Source organism: Solanum dulcamara, chromosome 12, assembly GCF_947179165.1.
Source record: "Solanum dulcamara chromosome 12, daSolDulc1.2, whole genome shotgun sequence".
NCBI lineage: Eukaryota > Viridiplantae > Streptophyta > Magnoliopsida > Solanales > Solanaceae > Solanum > Solanum dulcamara.
Genome location: NC_077248.1, coordinates 16,949,315 through 16,965,157, shown reverse-complemented (window position 1 = coordinate 16,965,157; position 15,843 = coordinate 16,949,315). Strand labels below are relative to the sequence as shown.

The 15,843-nt window shown below is 38.6% G+C and overlaps 1 protein-coding gene across 1 annotated transcript; it reads right to left on the bottom strand.

The window, feature by feature from the left end:
* Window positions 1-264: 264 nt before the first annotated feature.
* On the bottom strand, window positions 265-10,608 carry LOC129876561 (protein FMP32, mitochondrial-like). The gene is made up of 7 exons (XM_055952019.1): window positions 10,051-10,608; window positions 9,537-9,668; window positions 9,390-9,449; window positions 1,064-1,140; window positions 930-986; window positions 763-829; window positions 265-663 (listed from the first exon to the last, which is right to left on the bottom strand). Exons 1-7 carry the CDS (start codon window positions 10,303-10,305, stop codon window positions 544-546), a joined length of 768 nt encoding a protein of 255 aa, XP_055807994.1. The 5' UTR covers window positions 10,306-10,608; the 3' UTR covers window positions 265-543.
* Window positions 10,609-15,843: the final 5,235 nt, after the last annotated feature.

Here is a 15,843-nt window from a genome sequence, read left to right as displayed (position 1 = left end):
ATACCTGACTAACTCTTCAATTGAATTAGTATTTATTATCCGCCCATTGTTATCAGGTCTACCACCAAGAATAATTGCCATTCAGATATGATCATTTCAACAGCTACACAGCCCGTTGTAGTACAAGTTTGCAACAAGTGAAAAGGGGTAAACAATATTGTCATTTGAAAGTCTACTAAAAATGGCTTTTCTACTACACAAGCTGTTATAACCTCAACAAGAGAACACACAGTCAATCAACATTATTGCACAAGGGAAAACATGTTGAAAACGACTAAGGCAGCAGAAAGATTATATCAACATCCCAAATTTTGAAATATTGCCATAGCAAACATTGAATATGTGGTGAGCTACTTAAATCTGAACAAATGAACAAGCTTGAAAGAAAATGAATACAATTGTTAGCCTATCTACCAAGTTGTGAATATTACAGCGGTTTGACATTGTGGTTGATTTCTATTCAAGCTTCTTAAAAGAATACTGTCAACATCTGGGCACCCGTGCTTGTTTAAAAATTCAGCAACAAATGTCTTCTGCAATATCTTAGGTATATAACCGTAGCACTGCAAGACCAACAGCCGAGATAGAGACAAGAGTACCTATACAGTATTTAATCACTTCATATTTTGCAGCTTCAATTTGCGCCCTCAATGCATGAATTTCCTATACATGGATCAAGCATGAGAAAAAGAAAAGATATTAACAAGATGCATTGAGTTTAAAGAACGTTCACGCTCAAAATATACAAGAGCCAACACTTACTCGATCAAGCTTATTTGTAAGATTTGTAGTTTCTGCATTTTGATTGGCAAGCTCATCACGGATGCGTCTACACAATTTAGAATGACCACAGTCCACAATCAATCATCAAGGAGTTGAAAATGAACAATCTAATCATTCACTAACATCTAACACTCTTCAAGCCTTACCCTCTTTCAAGATTTAAATCCAACCGTTGGCCAGCTGTAAGCTTGTCAACCTCATACCTGCATGAACAAATAATATTGGTTAATGAAACTGGCACTCAAAAGTAAGAATCATTTTTTTGACAATTCAATTGTACCTAAGTTCACTACGCATTTTTTCAATGTCATTCCGAAGCTTTTCAAGTTCACGTTGCAGCAGAGAAAAATGATGTTCCTGCAACAAAAATTATTTAATCAGTATGAATTCCATATGTCAAACTCAAACCAATGCTCATTCAGGGGTAGAACAAAAACATATATAAGTACAACATTACAACCATAATGCAAAAATCATCAGACCAACATACTGAGTTTGAAGTAAATTTCCTCCTTGAGCACTCAATCTTAAGGAAATTTCGAGAAAGGGTTAGAGATCCATGCAAGAGCAAATTAAAATTGACATCTGTTCTCCTATCTGTCTCAAACTGTGTTGAACACAATATTGTCATATAGGCAAGGTTGAAATTTCGCCCAAGCCATCATAATTGCCATATATGCTAGCAGTAACACTTATCTCACTTTTAAAAAGTTTTGAAGTAGTGTCTATCAGAAAGAAAATTAGTCTTGCGTTGATGATTTCCAGCATCCTGGATTAGTCAAAGTAATAAGTTGATTGCTCCTAAAAGATGTTTCCTGGTAAACGAAGTAAAAAGAACTGCTGTGATATCTTTGAAAAAGTTGTCTCAAATCAAGCAATCAATTTGACTCATTGACCACAAATCAAAATTCTAAATACTTGCGTCATCATTATCTAGTGTGGCCAACTAGCTTTTTAGGCTGTAATCCTTTTGATCCCTCAAAACATTGAGGTTGCAACTCCTCTTCTAAGGGATATGCAGCTATCAGAGCTGAGCCAAAGCTCCCTTCACAACCAACTAGTTTTAAATTTAAGACTTGGTTGATAAACTAATAATTACTAGAAAGATCCAGCTGACCCAACTTGTTCATTTGATTTGACAATTTTCATCTTTTTTTTTCTGTTAGTCATTGCTTCTTTATAAAACCGGATTAGGATCATATCATGTCTTAAAGTAGAATAACCATTGTTGATCTGTATTACAGTTCTTTTTTTGGTTGTTGTTGGACATATGAGATATATGATCAGATTAAACTGATCAGCCAACGTGATACGGTACTCTAAAATCCAAGTGATAACTAAGCCTCCTCCCCTGAGCAATGCTGCTTCTTACAAAATTAATCATCTTCCAGATGCTGTTACAAGTGTCAAAGGCAGTCAGCTTTGATGGATCAAACTCGAAATTTCCAACCACCTTCTTATCTCTCTCCACAGTATGGCCTGATATTTTTGATTGATCATCCAAGTCCGAGATGATACTTGTAACTGGGGCATACAATGATAGTTTCATCTCTGCTTGAAGCTGATCTTGCTCAAGTTTCTGGAGCAATTGCCTTTGCTCCTCAATAGAGACTCTTTGACGATCTAAATCATTGATCTCATCGGTTATAACTCTTAAGTTCTACTCTCTAGATCTCCTGGTCCAACTCTTTCTGCAACCTATCTATTTCACCATCTGCAGCAGCTTCAGATTGTGCTTCTGTTGTTCTCTGCTTGCATGCACTTACCTTTCCTTGATAATCTTGAATAGAACTCTGAAGGGCGTGGTACTCAGAGTGGCACTCTGATTGAAGGGCATTAGATTGCTCTATACACTGTTTCAAGAAGCTGAAATATTTATCCTCTTCCAAGAACTGAACAAGATCATTACTAAGAGAAATGAGTCCATATTACAGTTCAAATTAAACGGAAGTATAGCCAAATACAATGCTCTTCATCTGCAATATGATATACTGATTTGGTGTCTCCATCTCCAGACACCCATATGAATCTGCTTGATGTTGAATCTTGAATGAAAGGGAACAACCTCCTCAATTAAAAGAAAAATGATCTCTGATGATAGAGTCTCTGTCTTTTTTAAGCGAACACTGACGAAACTGTAGGATGTTATGGAATGTTGCACACTAAATTTTCTTCCGTAAATCATCAAAAAAAACAGACTTCAAAAAACCTATATTTAATTAGAGTCTCTTACTCCTTATGGGATTTTACTTGTGGAAGAAACAAACGTTTATATGATTTAGGCCTAGCTTGTGAAAATGAGAAATGTGTCCATTTTCAATCAATTTCAAGCACAACCTCATTCCTGACAGGAATTTGGTGCATACTGTAAGTGTAATGAATACTTTGATAATCCAACACAAGGTGATGATTGCTCAACTTAATTGCCTTTTGAAATTGTAATATTTCAACCTATAAATGTAAAATTTGGAAGAAACTCTCATCCACTCTAACCAGAAGGGCATTTGAAAATATTCAAGCAATTAGCGGTACTATTTCACTAAGCATTAACAATTTTAGCATCAACAACAACAACATACCCAGTGAAATCCCACAAGTGGGGTCTGGGGAGGGTAAAATGTACGCAGACCTTAATACTAACTCATTGAGATAGAAAAGTGGTTTCCGAAAGTCACAGTCCCAAGTAAAAGAAAAAAACACTATATATATCATATTGGCACAAAAAAACAAAAAGCGATGCAAATTTTACAGACCAAGAGCAATAACAAGAACAATAATGATAGCAAAACAATGTGATTAATGTGATAATCAAAGACAGTAACAACATAACTAAAAAAAGGCACGCACGCCTAAATCTACGACCACCCTAAACCGGCACACGGCCAGACACCAATCTATTCCTACTAGCCTTCTACCCTAATCCGTGAACTCCACTCCTTTCTATCTAAGGTCATGTCCTCGGTGATATGGAGTAACGTCATATCATGTCTAATCACCTCTCTCCAATACTTTTTCGGTCTACCTCTATCCCTCCACATAATCCCCAAATCCAACCGCTAGCACCTCCTAACTCGGGCGTCGACACCCTTCCTCTGCACATGCCCAAACCATCTCAGTTTCGCTTCTCTCATCTTGTCTGCCATAGATACCACTCCCACCTTCTCCCGAATAACCTCATTCCTGATGTTATCACTCCTAGTGTATCCACACATCCATCTCAACGTCCACATCTCCATCACATGCATCTTCTGAATATGAGAGTTCTTTACTGGCCAACACTCCACTCTATATAACAACGCTGATCTAACCACCATTCTATAAAACCTACCTTTAAATTTAGGTGATACTTTCTTATCACACAGGACTCCAGAGGCAAGCCTCTATTTCATCCACGCTGCCCCAATGCGGTGTGTGACATCATCATCGATGTCTCCACTACTCTAGATGATGGATTCAAGATATTTAAAGCTTTTTATCTTAGGGATAGGTTGAGTGGCAAGCCTCACTTCCATGCCCTCTTTATCCATCGCAACACTGAATTTGCACTCTAAGTATTCTATTTTGGTCCTGCTCAATCCGAACCCTTTGGACTCCAGCATTTGTCTCCATACCTCCAACATATTGTTAACTCTGCCTCGAGTCTCATTAATCAGAACTATATCGTCCGCAAATAGAATACACCATGGAACCTCCTCTTGAATAGATCGTGTCAGCTCATCCATCACTAAGGCAAAAAGAAAAGGACTTAGCACAGATCCCTAATGTAGTCTCATCTCAACAGGAAAATGCTCTAAGTCATCTCCCACCGTCCTAACCCGAGTCTTAGCTCCAGCATACATGTCATTTATCGCCCTAATATACACTATCGGGACACCTTTAGCCTCCAGACACCTCCAGAAAACATCCCTCGGAACTTTGTCATAAGCCTTTTCAAGGTCAATGAACACCATATGGAGATCCCTTTTTCTTTCTCTAAATTTCTCCACCAATCTCCGCATAAGATGGATTGCTTTAGTAGTCAACCGCCCCGGCATGAATCCGAACTGGTTCTCTGAGATTGACACTCCTCTCCTCACCCTCATCTCGCCACCATTCTCTCCCAAATCTTCATAATGTGGCTTAGCAACTTGATACCCCTGTAACTATTACAGTTTTGGATATCACCCTTATTCTTGTACAATGGAACCATAGTACTCCACCTCCTTTCATCAGGCATCTTAGCAGTCTTAAAAATAACATTAAACAACTTAGTCAATCACTCCAAACCTACCTTGTCAGTGCTCTTCCAAAGTCAACCGGAATCTCATCGAGTCCGATCGCTCTCTCCCTCCTCATCCTGCTAATAGCATGTTTAACCTCTTCAACCCTAAAACACCTGCAGTACCTAAAGTCTCGAAGACTATGACAGTACGCCAAATCACCCAGTACAATGTCTCTGTCTCCTTTTTCATTTAAGAGTATGTGGAAGTAAGCTTGCCACCTTTGCTTGATAGAGGTCTCATCTACTAACACTTCACCTTCCTCATTCTTGATGCACTTTACTAGATCCAGGTCGCGGGATTTTCTCTCTCGCTTTGGCGAGCCTAACTCGACATATAAGCATTCAAAAGTTGTCGTCTTAGCACCAGTGACCGCCGACTTCATTTTCGTCTTTGCCTTCTTATAGATATCTTTAAGCCTACTCTTCTCTTCCTCATCCACGTACTCCAACCACTCCGTATAGGCAACCTTCTTGGCTTTTACTTTGCCTTGTACTTCTCCATTCCACCACCAATTCCCTTGACGACTACCAAAGATTCCTCTTGATACCCCTAGAACTTCGATAGCTGTTTTTCTAATGCAACTAGCTGTCATGTCACACATGTTGTTCACATCCCCGCTACTACTCTAGGCGCCTAAACCATTTAACTTCTCCCCTATCTCTCGAGAAAGAGCAGGAGTTGGGGCCCCCACCTAATCCTCGGTCGGTTATAAAGGATCTTTTTTCTCCTATCCCTCTTAATCTCCAAATCCATCACCAAAAGCTTATGTTGGGTAGTAATATTCACTCGAAAAACCTTGCAATCCTTACAAAAGCCTCTATCACCCTTCCGAAAGAGTAAGTAGTCAATTTGAGTCCTAGCTACTAAAGGTGACCAATTGGTTATCCCTCTTCAGAAAACATGAGTTAGCAATAACCAACTCAAAAGCTTTAGCAAACTCCAGGAGAGATGCTCCGCCGCCATTCCTTTCCCCAAAATCAAAGCCTATATGGATATCATCAAAACCATTAGAAGTTGTACCGATATGACCATTGAAATCTCCATCAATGAAAATCTTTTCGGTACTCAGTATACCTATCACTACCTCATCCAAACCCTCCCAAAAAAGCCTTTTGACTTCTTCATCCAGGCCCACATGAGATGCATACGCACTAACAACATTCACAATAAACTTGCCTATAACTAGCTTACTAAACACTGATCCTCTTTACCTCTACCACATACTCCCTAAGATCCGCGTCTACTAGAATACCACTACTTTCTCTTGAGCCTCCTGAGTACCATAATTTAAATCCGTTCACATTCCGAGCTTTGAAACCTACACATCTAGTCTCCTGGACATAAGTTATATTAACTTTTCTCCTCTTAAGACTCTTCACTAGTTCTATGGACTTCTCTGTAAACGACCCTATGTTCCACGATCCTACTCTCAACTTACGAAAACCCATCTCCCTCTTACCACTATTTTCCCTCGCCTTCAACCCCAATTGAGAACATGACTCTAGTCCACCATCAGTAACCAAAGCCACTAAAATGCTATAAACTACAAAGTGAAAAACTGATAACAAATAAATCCAGATAATTCAAGAAATGAGATAATACTTGACAATAAAGAAGAAATTCGCTGGAGGCTTCGCCGGAGAAGGAACGACGGGTCTAGCGAATCTAAATTGCACACCTTCCTTGAACTAAAAAAAAGAATTCTCCCGATGAAAACTGGATCTAAAAACAAGAAATAAAATATTAAAAAAACGATATGAAGCTATCAGAGCGAGGTTCTACTAAGGGATATGGCAAGTGAGGAAGACATCAACGCCACTACCGCCACCAACATCAAGCAAGATGTTGGCAAGAAGACCCGCAAGGGAAGGAAGCACTCTGAGAAGAATGAGGAAGTGTCGCTCGAGCCTACACCAAGCGAAGGCCCTAACATCCTACTCACCCTCGGCCACGGAGATGAGTGACGATGAACGAGGTGAGGAGCTCGTAGACGTCACGCTCGGTATGGAATGGATCGCAAGGGGTGGATGCTGCTCGGCAGGCCGTAGAGATTTTAGCACCAGCTGATTTGAATTATTATGGCCTAATAACGGAGATCAAGAAATGCAAAGGTCGGGCAATACTTAGGCATGTGAATTAACAAAAGTTTTTTAAGAAAAAATTGGATCATTGGGTCAATGAGGTTCCTTATTTAGCTGGGCAAATGAAAGTAAAAAATCTTCATGAACAATAAATGCTGCAAGAAATGATAAGAGAACCTATGAAAAGCATGCCTAACTCAAGATAAGCTACAAAGAAGAAGTCTTCAGATTTGTTCAAGATGTCTTTTATGTGAACATGAGGGTGAAAATAATGAACACTTATTCCTAAACTGCAGGGCAACTATAAATATGTGGCACGTGTTCTTTTGTATTTTGGAAATAACTTAGGTAATACCTAGTTCTACTTTGGCATTGCTGAACAATTGGTGGAGTATTGGGAATAGAGGCGGGGAGGAGGATTGGTGGAAGATCATTCCTGCTTGCATTTGGTGGACAGTGTGGAAAGAGAGGAATGGCAGACATTTTAAAGCTAATAGCAATTCCATCAAGAAAATTAGAATGCATTGTCTTAGCTTGTTCCTTTTTTGGTGTAAACGAAATATGGGGGGGGGGAGTAGGAGAGTTAGTATATTAAATTGGCCATGTATAATTGTATAGGGTTCTGGGTAGGGGTACAAGCACACTTTCGGTGCTTGTAAAGTTTCCACCTTAGCACCTTTTTTGGGAGTGGCTAAGTTTTTATTAAATAGAACTATTACTTGCCTCGAAAAAAGGGTAAGAGAACCATAATCCAGTCAAGCCCCAACTATACTAGACTAGTAATACTTAATCCATAGATCAAAGGTGCATTTTGTCTGTCAACCAACCATCCATCCACCTCCCCTCTCCCCCACCCAAAGGAAAGAAATTCCAAAAAGAATCTACGAAGAGAAGTACAGGATTAGAGTAAAACCAATCAGGTGAATTTACTTTAGAAGTCAAGGCAGATCAAACCCAATACAATAACATAAAATCTCCCCTTACATCCTGATGGGGAGCTAGAAGAATTAACCATTATACTCGTCATATGCAGTGTTGTCAAAGGCACACTTAAGCCCTGAAGCGAGGCACAAAACATGTGAGAACTTCACCTTGCTTTATAGGCACTGAAGTGTTGTCATCAAGGCTCCAAGACATTATTTTCCTTGCCAATGAGTGCAATACTGAAATGTGACACTAAACAGTTGATATTTCACTTTATCAAAATCTTTTGCAAGTTCTTTCTCCATATATTTGTTATTCATGCTTATGATTATTAATTTCAAACGCCACTTGTGAGATTTCTCTGGGTATGTTGTTCTTTTCTTTTTTACGAGAAGGAAAACCCGCAGCCGCAATCCTTTGGGTGCACACAGGGTAAAAGCCCCGCTCGTATGCAATACCTCGCAAATCACACAGGAGAGGTAACCCACACTAGAAAAGCCCAATGCGAAGAGTTCGACCCAGAAGGCAAACCCCTTACTTTAGCTGGCAAGGAGTTTGTTGTTGTATGCTTATGTGTATTAATCTTGGATTACACATACATATTTGTGGTTTTTCTTCATTTGCGCCTTTTTTCATTAAAGCTCAAGCTTTATTTGTGCTTAAAGACCCAAAGGACCTTAGATTTTTTTAAATACATAGCTTATCCTCTTCCCCTCAATGCCACGTTTTTTGCACCATGCACCGACCTCAATTTCATCTTCTGTTTCTTTTCTTTTTTAGATGAAGTTATTGATTCCATTCATGGCATCAAGAAGATGCAAGGTAGTTTTCTTTGTTGTTTTTGACAATTAACTATCATGAATTCAACAACAATTTCATATTCTGTCGCAACTCACAGATTTTCCTACTGAAGTTATCTACCTTACAGTTACACATCACTGAAGAAAAATATCACTGATATGCATTATCACGACCCCATCTACAAACTCATTAATAAAAGTCAAAGCACCAGAGGATGGCTAAGCAATATAGGTCTTAACAACAGCTTGAATATGCTTTTTTGTTTCATTATGTTGAAAAATAACTGGGAACAACAACAGCTTGAATATGTTCAGGGACTACATACAACAACAGTGTACAAAGCTAGCTAACCCATTTATCTAGGCAGAGAAAATCACTTATAGAAGATGTGACTAGTGGCAAGCTAATATTCTACAAGCAGAAGAAATACATTACCCCTACCCCTAGCACAAGACAAAGAGAATAGTTAGACGCACAGCTGAAGACTTTTTAGAATACCAATATGCACCACTAAGAGAGCTTCATGACAATTTTGTACCTGAGAGCTTTGTACTTCAGACTTAAACTTGGAAAGGTTGGCTTCTTGAATCATCTCAGACTACATAGGCAAAAATACACAATAATTATTCAGCATAGTGAAGATGGGCACATTGTTCACAACATAAGATCTTGAGTAAAGTCTTACTTTCTGCATTTCAGCTCGGGAAACAAAAGAATGAGCTACATTTTCCAAGCTGTCATTCAAAACTTCAGTGATAGCAGATGTTATTGCTTCTGCCTGTTCTGATGGTACACCTCGTGCTTCTAATCTCCTAACCTGTCAGCAAACCAGATCTCGAAATAACTATAATTCATATCAACGATAACAAATCAGGAGAGGCTCTAGCCTTGAAAAGTATCCTAGTTTACGACGAAATGGATAGAAGCAAATAGCCAAATACACAAACTCAAAAAGAGCAAAGTTTAGTTGCTTTTCTATTTGTTTTTGAGCTTTATTTTGAAGGTATTGGTTTATGGAATTATAAAAGAACTACTTTCATTATGATTAAAAGGAACAACATCAAACAGATAAAGATCCAAATTCAAGTCATCTTTGGCAGGAAGATGAAGCATTCCTCTTTTGGGATAATTTCACTACAATACAACAAAACATATGAGAAATAAATCAATAAAGAGGAGGATGAAGAAATAATAATTACCAGAGCTAATGTATCGACGAGAAACGCACGCTTTCCATTAGGTTTAGCGAGCTGTGAGATTTGCCTATAATCAAACTTGTTAACAGACGATTTATAGGGCTCAGAACAGTAAAAATTAACTGAACCACCAACGTTGGATTGTGATCTATCAATCAACAAAGCAGCAGAAACTTTAGATGCATTAACCCCTTGAGATTTGGAAAATCTAATCCCACAATTAGCACCTAATTGAACCACACGTCTCGCAACAGCCATTAATTTCTCAAAATCTACAAACCTTTTGATTTTTTCAACAAAAAACTGGACTAAGCTGCATCGATTTCTAACAATATTTTGAACAAAGTATGAAAGGTCAAACTTTCAGAAATGACGGCGAAAAGAGAGATTGAAGGAGACAGAAAAGGGGTAGTTGATTGTTGATGGCGGACGATGGGGATTTCCCTTTTTACGGTTTTTATATCGTGCGGGTTGCTTGCCAAACGAGATTTATATTGGTAGAGTAATTGGGTATTGGTCTTTACGCACAAGATGTGAGGATATGCTCTTTAGGTTTCCAATGGGAAATGACAACTTGGTTTCCTTTTCTTTTTTTGTTTTCACCCTTTTTCTTTTCTTGCATTTTCCCCCCGCTTGACACACAATAATGTTGTGCTTAAATTGGCTCAATTTGCAAGTATGCAATGGAAGGATTAGAAAAGAGGTTGTTATATTCAGGTTTTGATGTATTAACAAATCATACGACCTGGTAGAGGGACTTGATCCCATGAGTAACGTTTGTCCTGAACGAGAAAGTGGACTACAGCTGTAAAGCTGCCCAGGTAGATAGGCAAATCAGAAGAGACTACAAATCATGGGACCTGATCGGGGACCTGGTCCCATGAATGATGTGACCAGCTGTAAAAGTTGTCACCACCTGCTGTGGTTGGTGGGCAGCAGCTGAAGGACAGAGATGTCCAACCAATCAGAAGGTACTAGGTTGTTTCGTCCATATGCTAAATACTATCCTTAGGACATAAGACAACTTAGTTTTCACATATCACATTTACAAAGCAAAAGGAAACGACAGTGTGTGCTCAAAAGAAAGAATGCTTCCTCAAAGCAGGGGCCCTGATCGAGCTACTATTGAAGAATAGTTTTTAGGTTGTTGATTTATTGTAATGTTGAGTCTTGTGTGCTAAATATTGTAAAATCAGCTCCTATCATATAAAGGAATATTGATTATTTCTCTTTGTATTGTGTCATTGTGTCTTCTTTGCTAGAGTTAGCATTAAAGTAGTTAGAAAAGTCTACATTAACCTAGGGGTGGTTGTGTAGTGGAAAATAGTCCTATTGCTTAGTTTCCGAGTCATTGCTAGAGTTAGCCTTGATTGAAGTGTTGAAAGTCTACGTCAACTAGAGTGAGTTGGGGTAGTGGGCAATAGTCATATTGCTTAGGCTCGAAGTCTTATGATAGGGTGTTGCAAGCATAGGGGTGAAGAGGATTTGTATCTAGTTACGTAGGTTGTAATATATCACTTTGCTCTTGCATTTAGTGAAGATTGGTTGAAAATCCTATTGGACAGGTCGTGGTTGTTTCTCCCTTGAGAAAGAAATTTTTCCACGTAAAACTATTGTCTTGTTCATTACTTGCATTAGCTGTTTGTTTCTTGAGCATTTTGTTAACTGACTCGTGTGGTGGACGCATATATTCTATCATTTGGTATCAGAGCAGGGCTCTCTAATTGGCTAACACCCAGAGAGATTTCAGTAAAAGAATGATTGCTCTACTTAATCTGGAGGAAGGACAATCATCTACAAGACCCTCTTGTTTCAATGGCCAGTTTTATAGCTATTAGAAAACTCACATGCATGACTTTCTTATGGCTGAAGATAGTGAATTGTGGGATATTGTTCTTGATGGCCCTTTTATTCCCACAACTGAACTGGAGGAAGGAGAGTTTACCAAAATTATGCCCAAAACTAGGCAACAATATAATGAAAATGACCGGAATAAAATTGAGAAGAACTACAAGGCTAAAAAGTTTTTGTATATGATATTGGAGCTAAAGAATATAATAAAATCTCAACATGTGAGTCAGCTAAAGAGATTTGGGAATGTTTTAAGAATGCTCATGAGGGAACTGAGCAAGTTAAAGAATCCAAAGTTGATATGCTAACCACCCTGTATGAGAATTTTGTCATGAAGGAAGGAGAGACCATTCATGAAATGTATACCAGGTTTTCTTCTATAACCAATGAGCAAAGATGTCTGGAAGAACCCATTAGTCAAAGCAAACAGGTCCAAAAGCTTCTGAGTGTTCTTCCAAAGTCATGGAAAAGCAAGGTGTATGCTATTACTGAGCCTAAGGACCTAAAGACCCTTACCATGGATGTACTTATTGGAAATCTTCAAACCCATGAGCTAAATAGGCAACACGATGGTCATAAAAAATACAATAATAAGGACAAGTCCTTAACTTTAAAGTTTTGTCAAAGTGATGATGATGATGATGAAGAGGATATGACCTACTTGACCCGCATATTTCACAAGATTGTTAGAAAGCACGGTGGGTTTATGAAGAAGAAAAACACCAGTAGGTCAGCAAATGGAAATGACTTATGTCATAAGTGTGGGAAGACTGGACATTTCATTAGAGATTGTCCCTTGAACAAGCAGGAAAATAAAGAATACACCAAGCCTAGAGGAGACGGAAATAGAAGAAGTGACCAGGTCCCTAAGAAGTCAAGAAGAAGGGTTATTGTTGACTATGTGGTAAAGCGCGCTTTAGTTGTTTGGGGAAATTTCTCAAGTGATTCTAAAGAGTCTGAACATCCAGAGGATGTCTCCATGTTGGCTGTCAAGAATGATGAAAATATGTTCGATAGCATGTTTGCCTTTATGGCAAAATCTGAAGATGAAGCTGATGAAAAAGTAGTCTTGCTTGACCTCAAAGAAAATCTTGACTGTTATTCCACCAAAAAACTAAGAAAATTGGCTAGTGTCTTAATTGACTCACTTTGTGAGTTAACTGCTGAAAAATATTTTCTCAATAATAGCATTGATATATTTCAAGATGAGAAAATTGCTTTAGTCACTCAAATGACTGAGTTGGAACAAAAAATTGCTATACCGGATACTGCGAATAATCATCTCAGTGAAATAATGAAGGAAAACCCTCTAACTGATGTCAAGTTAAAGGGTAAATAAAATAAAATCGAGATGGAACTTAAAGAGAGTTTAAAGAACTCTGAGTTAAAGTTAGCATTATCACTAGAGAGAAATCTTCAGCTAGAAAAGGACCTGGTTAGACTCAAGCAGGAGTTAGACATGGCTCTAAAATGGGACAACTCTTCAAAGATGTTGACTAATCTAATCAACCAGGGACAAAATGATGTAAGAGGTCTTGGATGTCCAAGAATAAAATCTCATTTCAATCCACATAGCAAGTATGTGTCTATAGTTGATGACCTACTGTGCATTCACTATGGTAGAAATGAGCATTTTAAAAGGGATTGTGAAGTATTTAGAAGAAGCGTGAAAAAATCCTCAAAATATACTAAGCAGAAAGAAAACCTGAAGAAGGGACCTAGTCCAAGTATTAAAATGAGAAAACAAAACTTGCCCTTCTGGACTAAGAAAGCTTGGTTACCCCTTTGTCTGCCTTTTGGGAGCTCAAGCTTAAATGGGTTCCCAAAACTAACAAGTAATCCTTTTTGCAAGAAAAGTTGAGAGGAAGGACTGAAAAATTCCTCTCTCAAGGCACTACAGGGCGGTAATGTCTCTTTTTAAAATGGCAAAAAGGGATACATTCTTGGCATAGAAAGAATTAGGAAATTATTGAAACACTCTATTGAGGATGTGTATTACATAAATGGACTGAAATATAGCTTGCTAAGTGTCTCACATATCTGTGATAAAGGGAATAAGTGCAAAGTCGATGAGGATTCAGAAATCGAGGAACTTCTTCAAAATTAGAGAAATAGTCTTATGGAAGACCAGTTGATGAAAACCTAACTTAGAAAAGTCTTGATGAAGGAAAGGATGATGCAAACAAAGAACCAGATGAGGGACCTGTTCTCCCCAAGATGCAGAGGCAGATGACTAATATCAGCCTGAATCTCAGTCTGGAGGTGCTGATTTAGATCATGAAAATGTTGACTAGTTCAACTGGATGCACCCAACCCTTTGAGGCTAGATCCGAAAAACAAATATCCAAACTCTTGTTAATATAATTGGCTTGAATTCAATTTCATACTGTTGCAGGTATACACATATGGTGAGATAGCTGAAGCAGGGAAAAAGGCAAAAATGATATGTGCAAACCAACTTCCTACTTTTCGAGAGGGACCTGGTCCATACTCATAGGTTAGCATTCCTAACATTACTTTTAAATTATGAGTAAGAGTTGTTGGGATTGCCACGTGTCACTTATTCCCCTTTTGAAAAAGGCGTTTTTCACATTCGATCATTCAAACGTCCCCTAGCCTAAAGAGCTGAGACAACGCTTAACTTAACCATTCTTCCTTTTGTTTTCTAGAACTAAAAGAATCAATCCTTAAGTTGTCTCTTCTCTCTATCATATTTCATCTTTTGCCCTCAAAATCACATCTCATACTCCCTCATCCTCAGAAAAGATCACCACTGCTGATGACGAAACTCTAGTGTCCCACAAAATTGACACTCCGTCATCCACCCCTGTTTACTCACCTCTTCTGTCAACTGATATGAAAACCCCAACTACTGAAGTTGTTCTCTCTCATGATCAAGTGCAAACTTGTATCTATACCACTTCTCCTTCTACATCTTAAGATGCCTCTAGTCATTCAGAGGTCAGGTCCGTCCTTCAACCTCTTGAAACTGAATCCTCCTTAGACCGCACCTCAACCTCTCAACCTGGTCCCGTGCCATCTACCATGCCTAAGAGGTACTTCGATGGTGATTTTTTTTTAAAAAAACACACACAAGTCCAAATATTCTGGCAACAAGAGAAGATTGGGTTGTCAAAAGCTTGACTGATATGACGGTAAAGGATGGCAAATATGGGCTGGGGTACGGTTACCTAAGGACCTGGTATTTGATAATTTTGGAGTCAAAGTCAGAAAAAGGATCAAAGGAGTAATCAAGCAAGCCTTCTCATAAATCACTCTTCTTGAATGTGAGTGTGTTGAGGAAAAACTAGAAACAAGGCCAAATTCCAAGTTTGTGATCTCATAGAACAACACGAGAAATTAAACCTGGAGCTTGAGGGGATGACGGTAACACTTGCAAGCAGGGATACTGAGATTGTAAGGTTGAATGCTCAGATGCTACAGGCGCAAAGTGGGGGAGCTGGTACAGGCGAGATTTCTGCTTTGTAGATCCAGAATGAGAGCTTGAATACTGAAGTCAATACTCTTACTCGGCAATTGCTTCAAGCTCATGTTGATGAAAATGCCCAAATAACCCTCCTTCACCAATCCTTAGTTCCCAAACCTCCTCCTACATAATCTCCCCAAATCGTTCCAACTACCTAAGACTATCTTTTTGTCCGGTGGCAGTCTTGGCGGTTTTTATTTATAGTTTATTAACTATATTTTGTAATGTTATTCTCTAATTAATGAAGTATTTGCCTTGTCTCTACTGGTCTGAACTTGTTTTGTGCTATTTCTCTCATGCTTTGTGTCTACCCTAAAGGCCATGGATTCTTGCACAATTACTTAACTTTTGCTTGGTTTACTGTGATCTATTTTTAAGATGCCAAAAGGGGGAAGTTATGTATTCATGATATGTCTCGAAGCTATATGACAGGTTGAACTGCCTGATAGGAGAATGTA

What these genes read in the sequence shown, in the direction of transcription:
- LOC129876561 (XM_055952019.1), bottom strand. Translation starts at nt 10,305, where the DNA reads ATGGCTGTTGCGAGACGTGTGGTTCAATTAGGTGCTAATTGTGGGATT. An exon ending in TCGTCGATACATTAGCTCTG is followed by an intron (nt 9,669 to 10,050) that starts GTAATTATTATT and finishes GTTTGCTGACAG; the next exon opens with GTTAGGAGATTAGAAGCACG. An exon ending in AAAATGCGTAGTGAACTTAG is followed by an intron (nt 987 to 1,063) that starts GTACAATTGAAT and finishes TTGTTCATGCAG; the next exon opens with GTATGAGGTTGACAAGCTTA.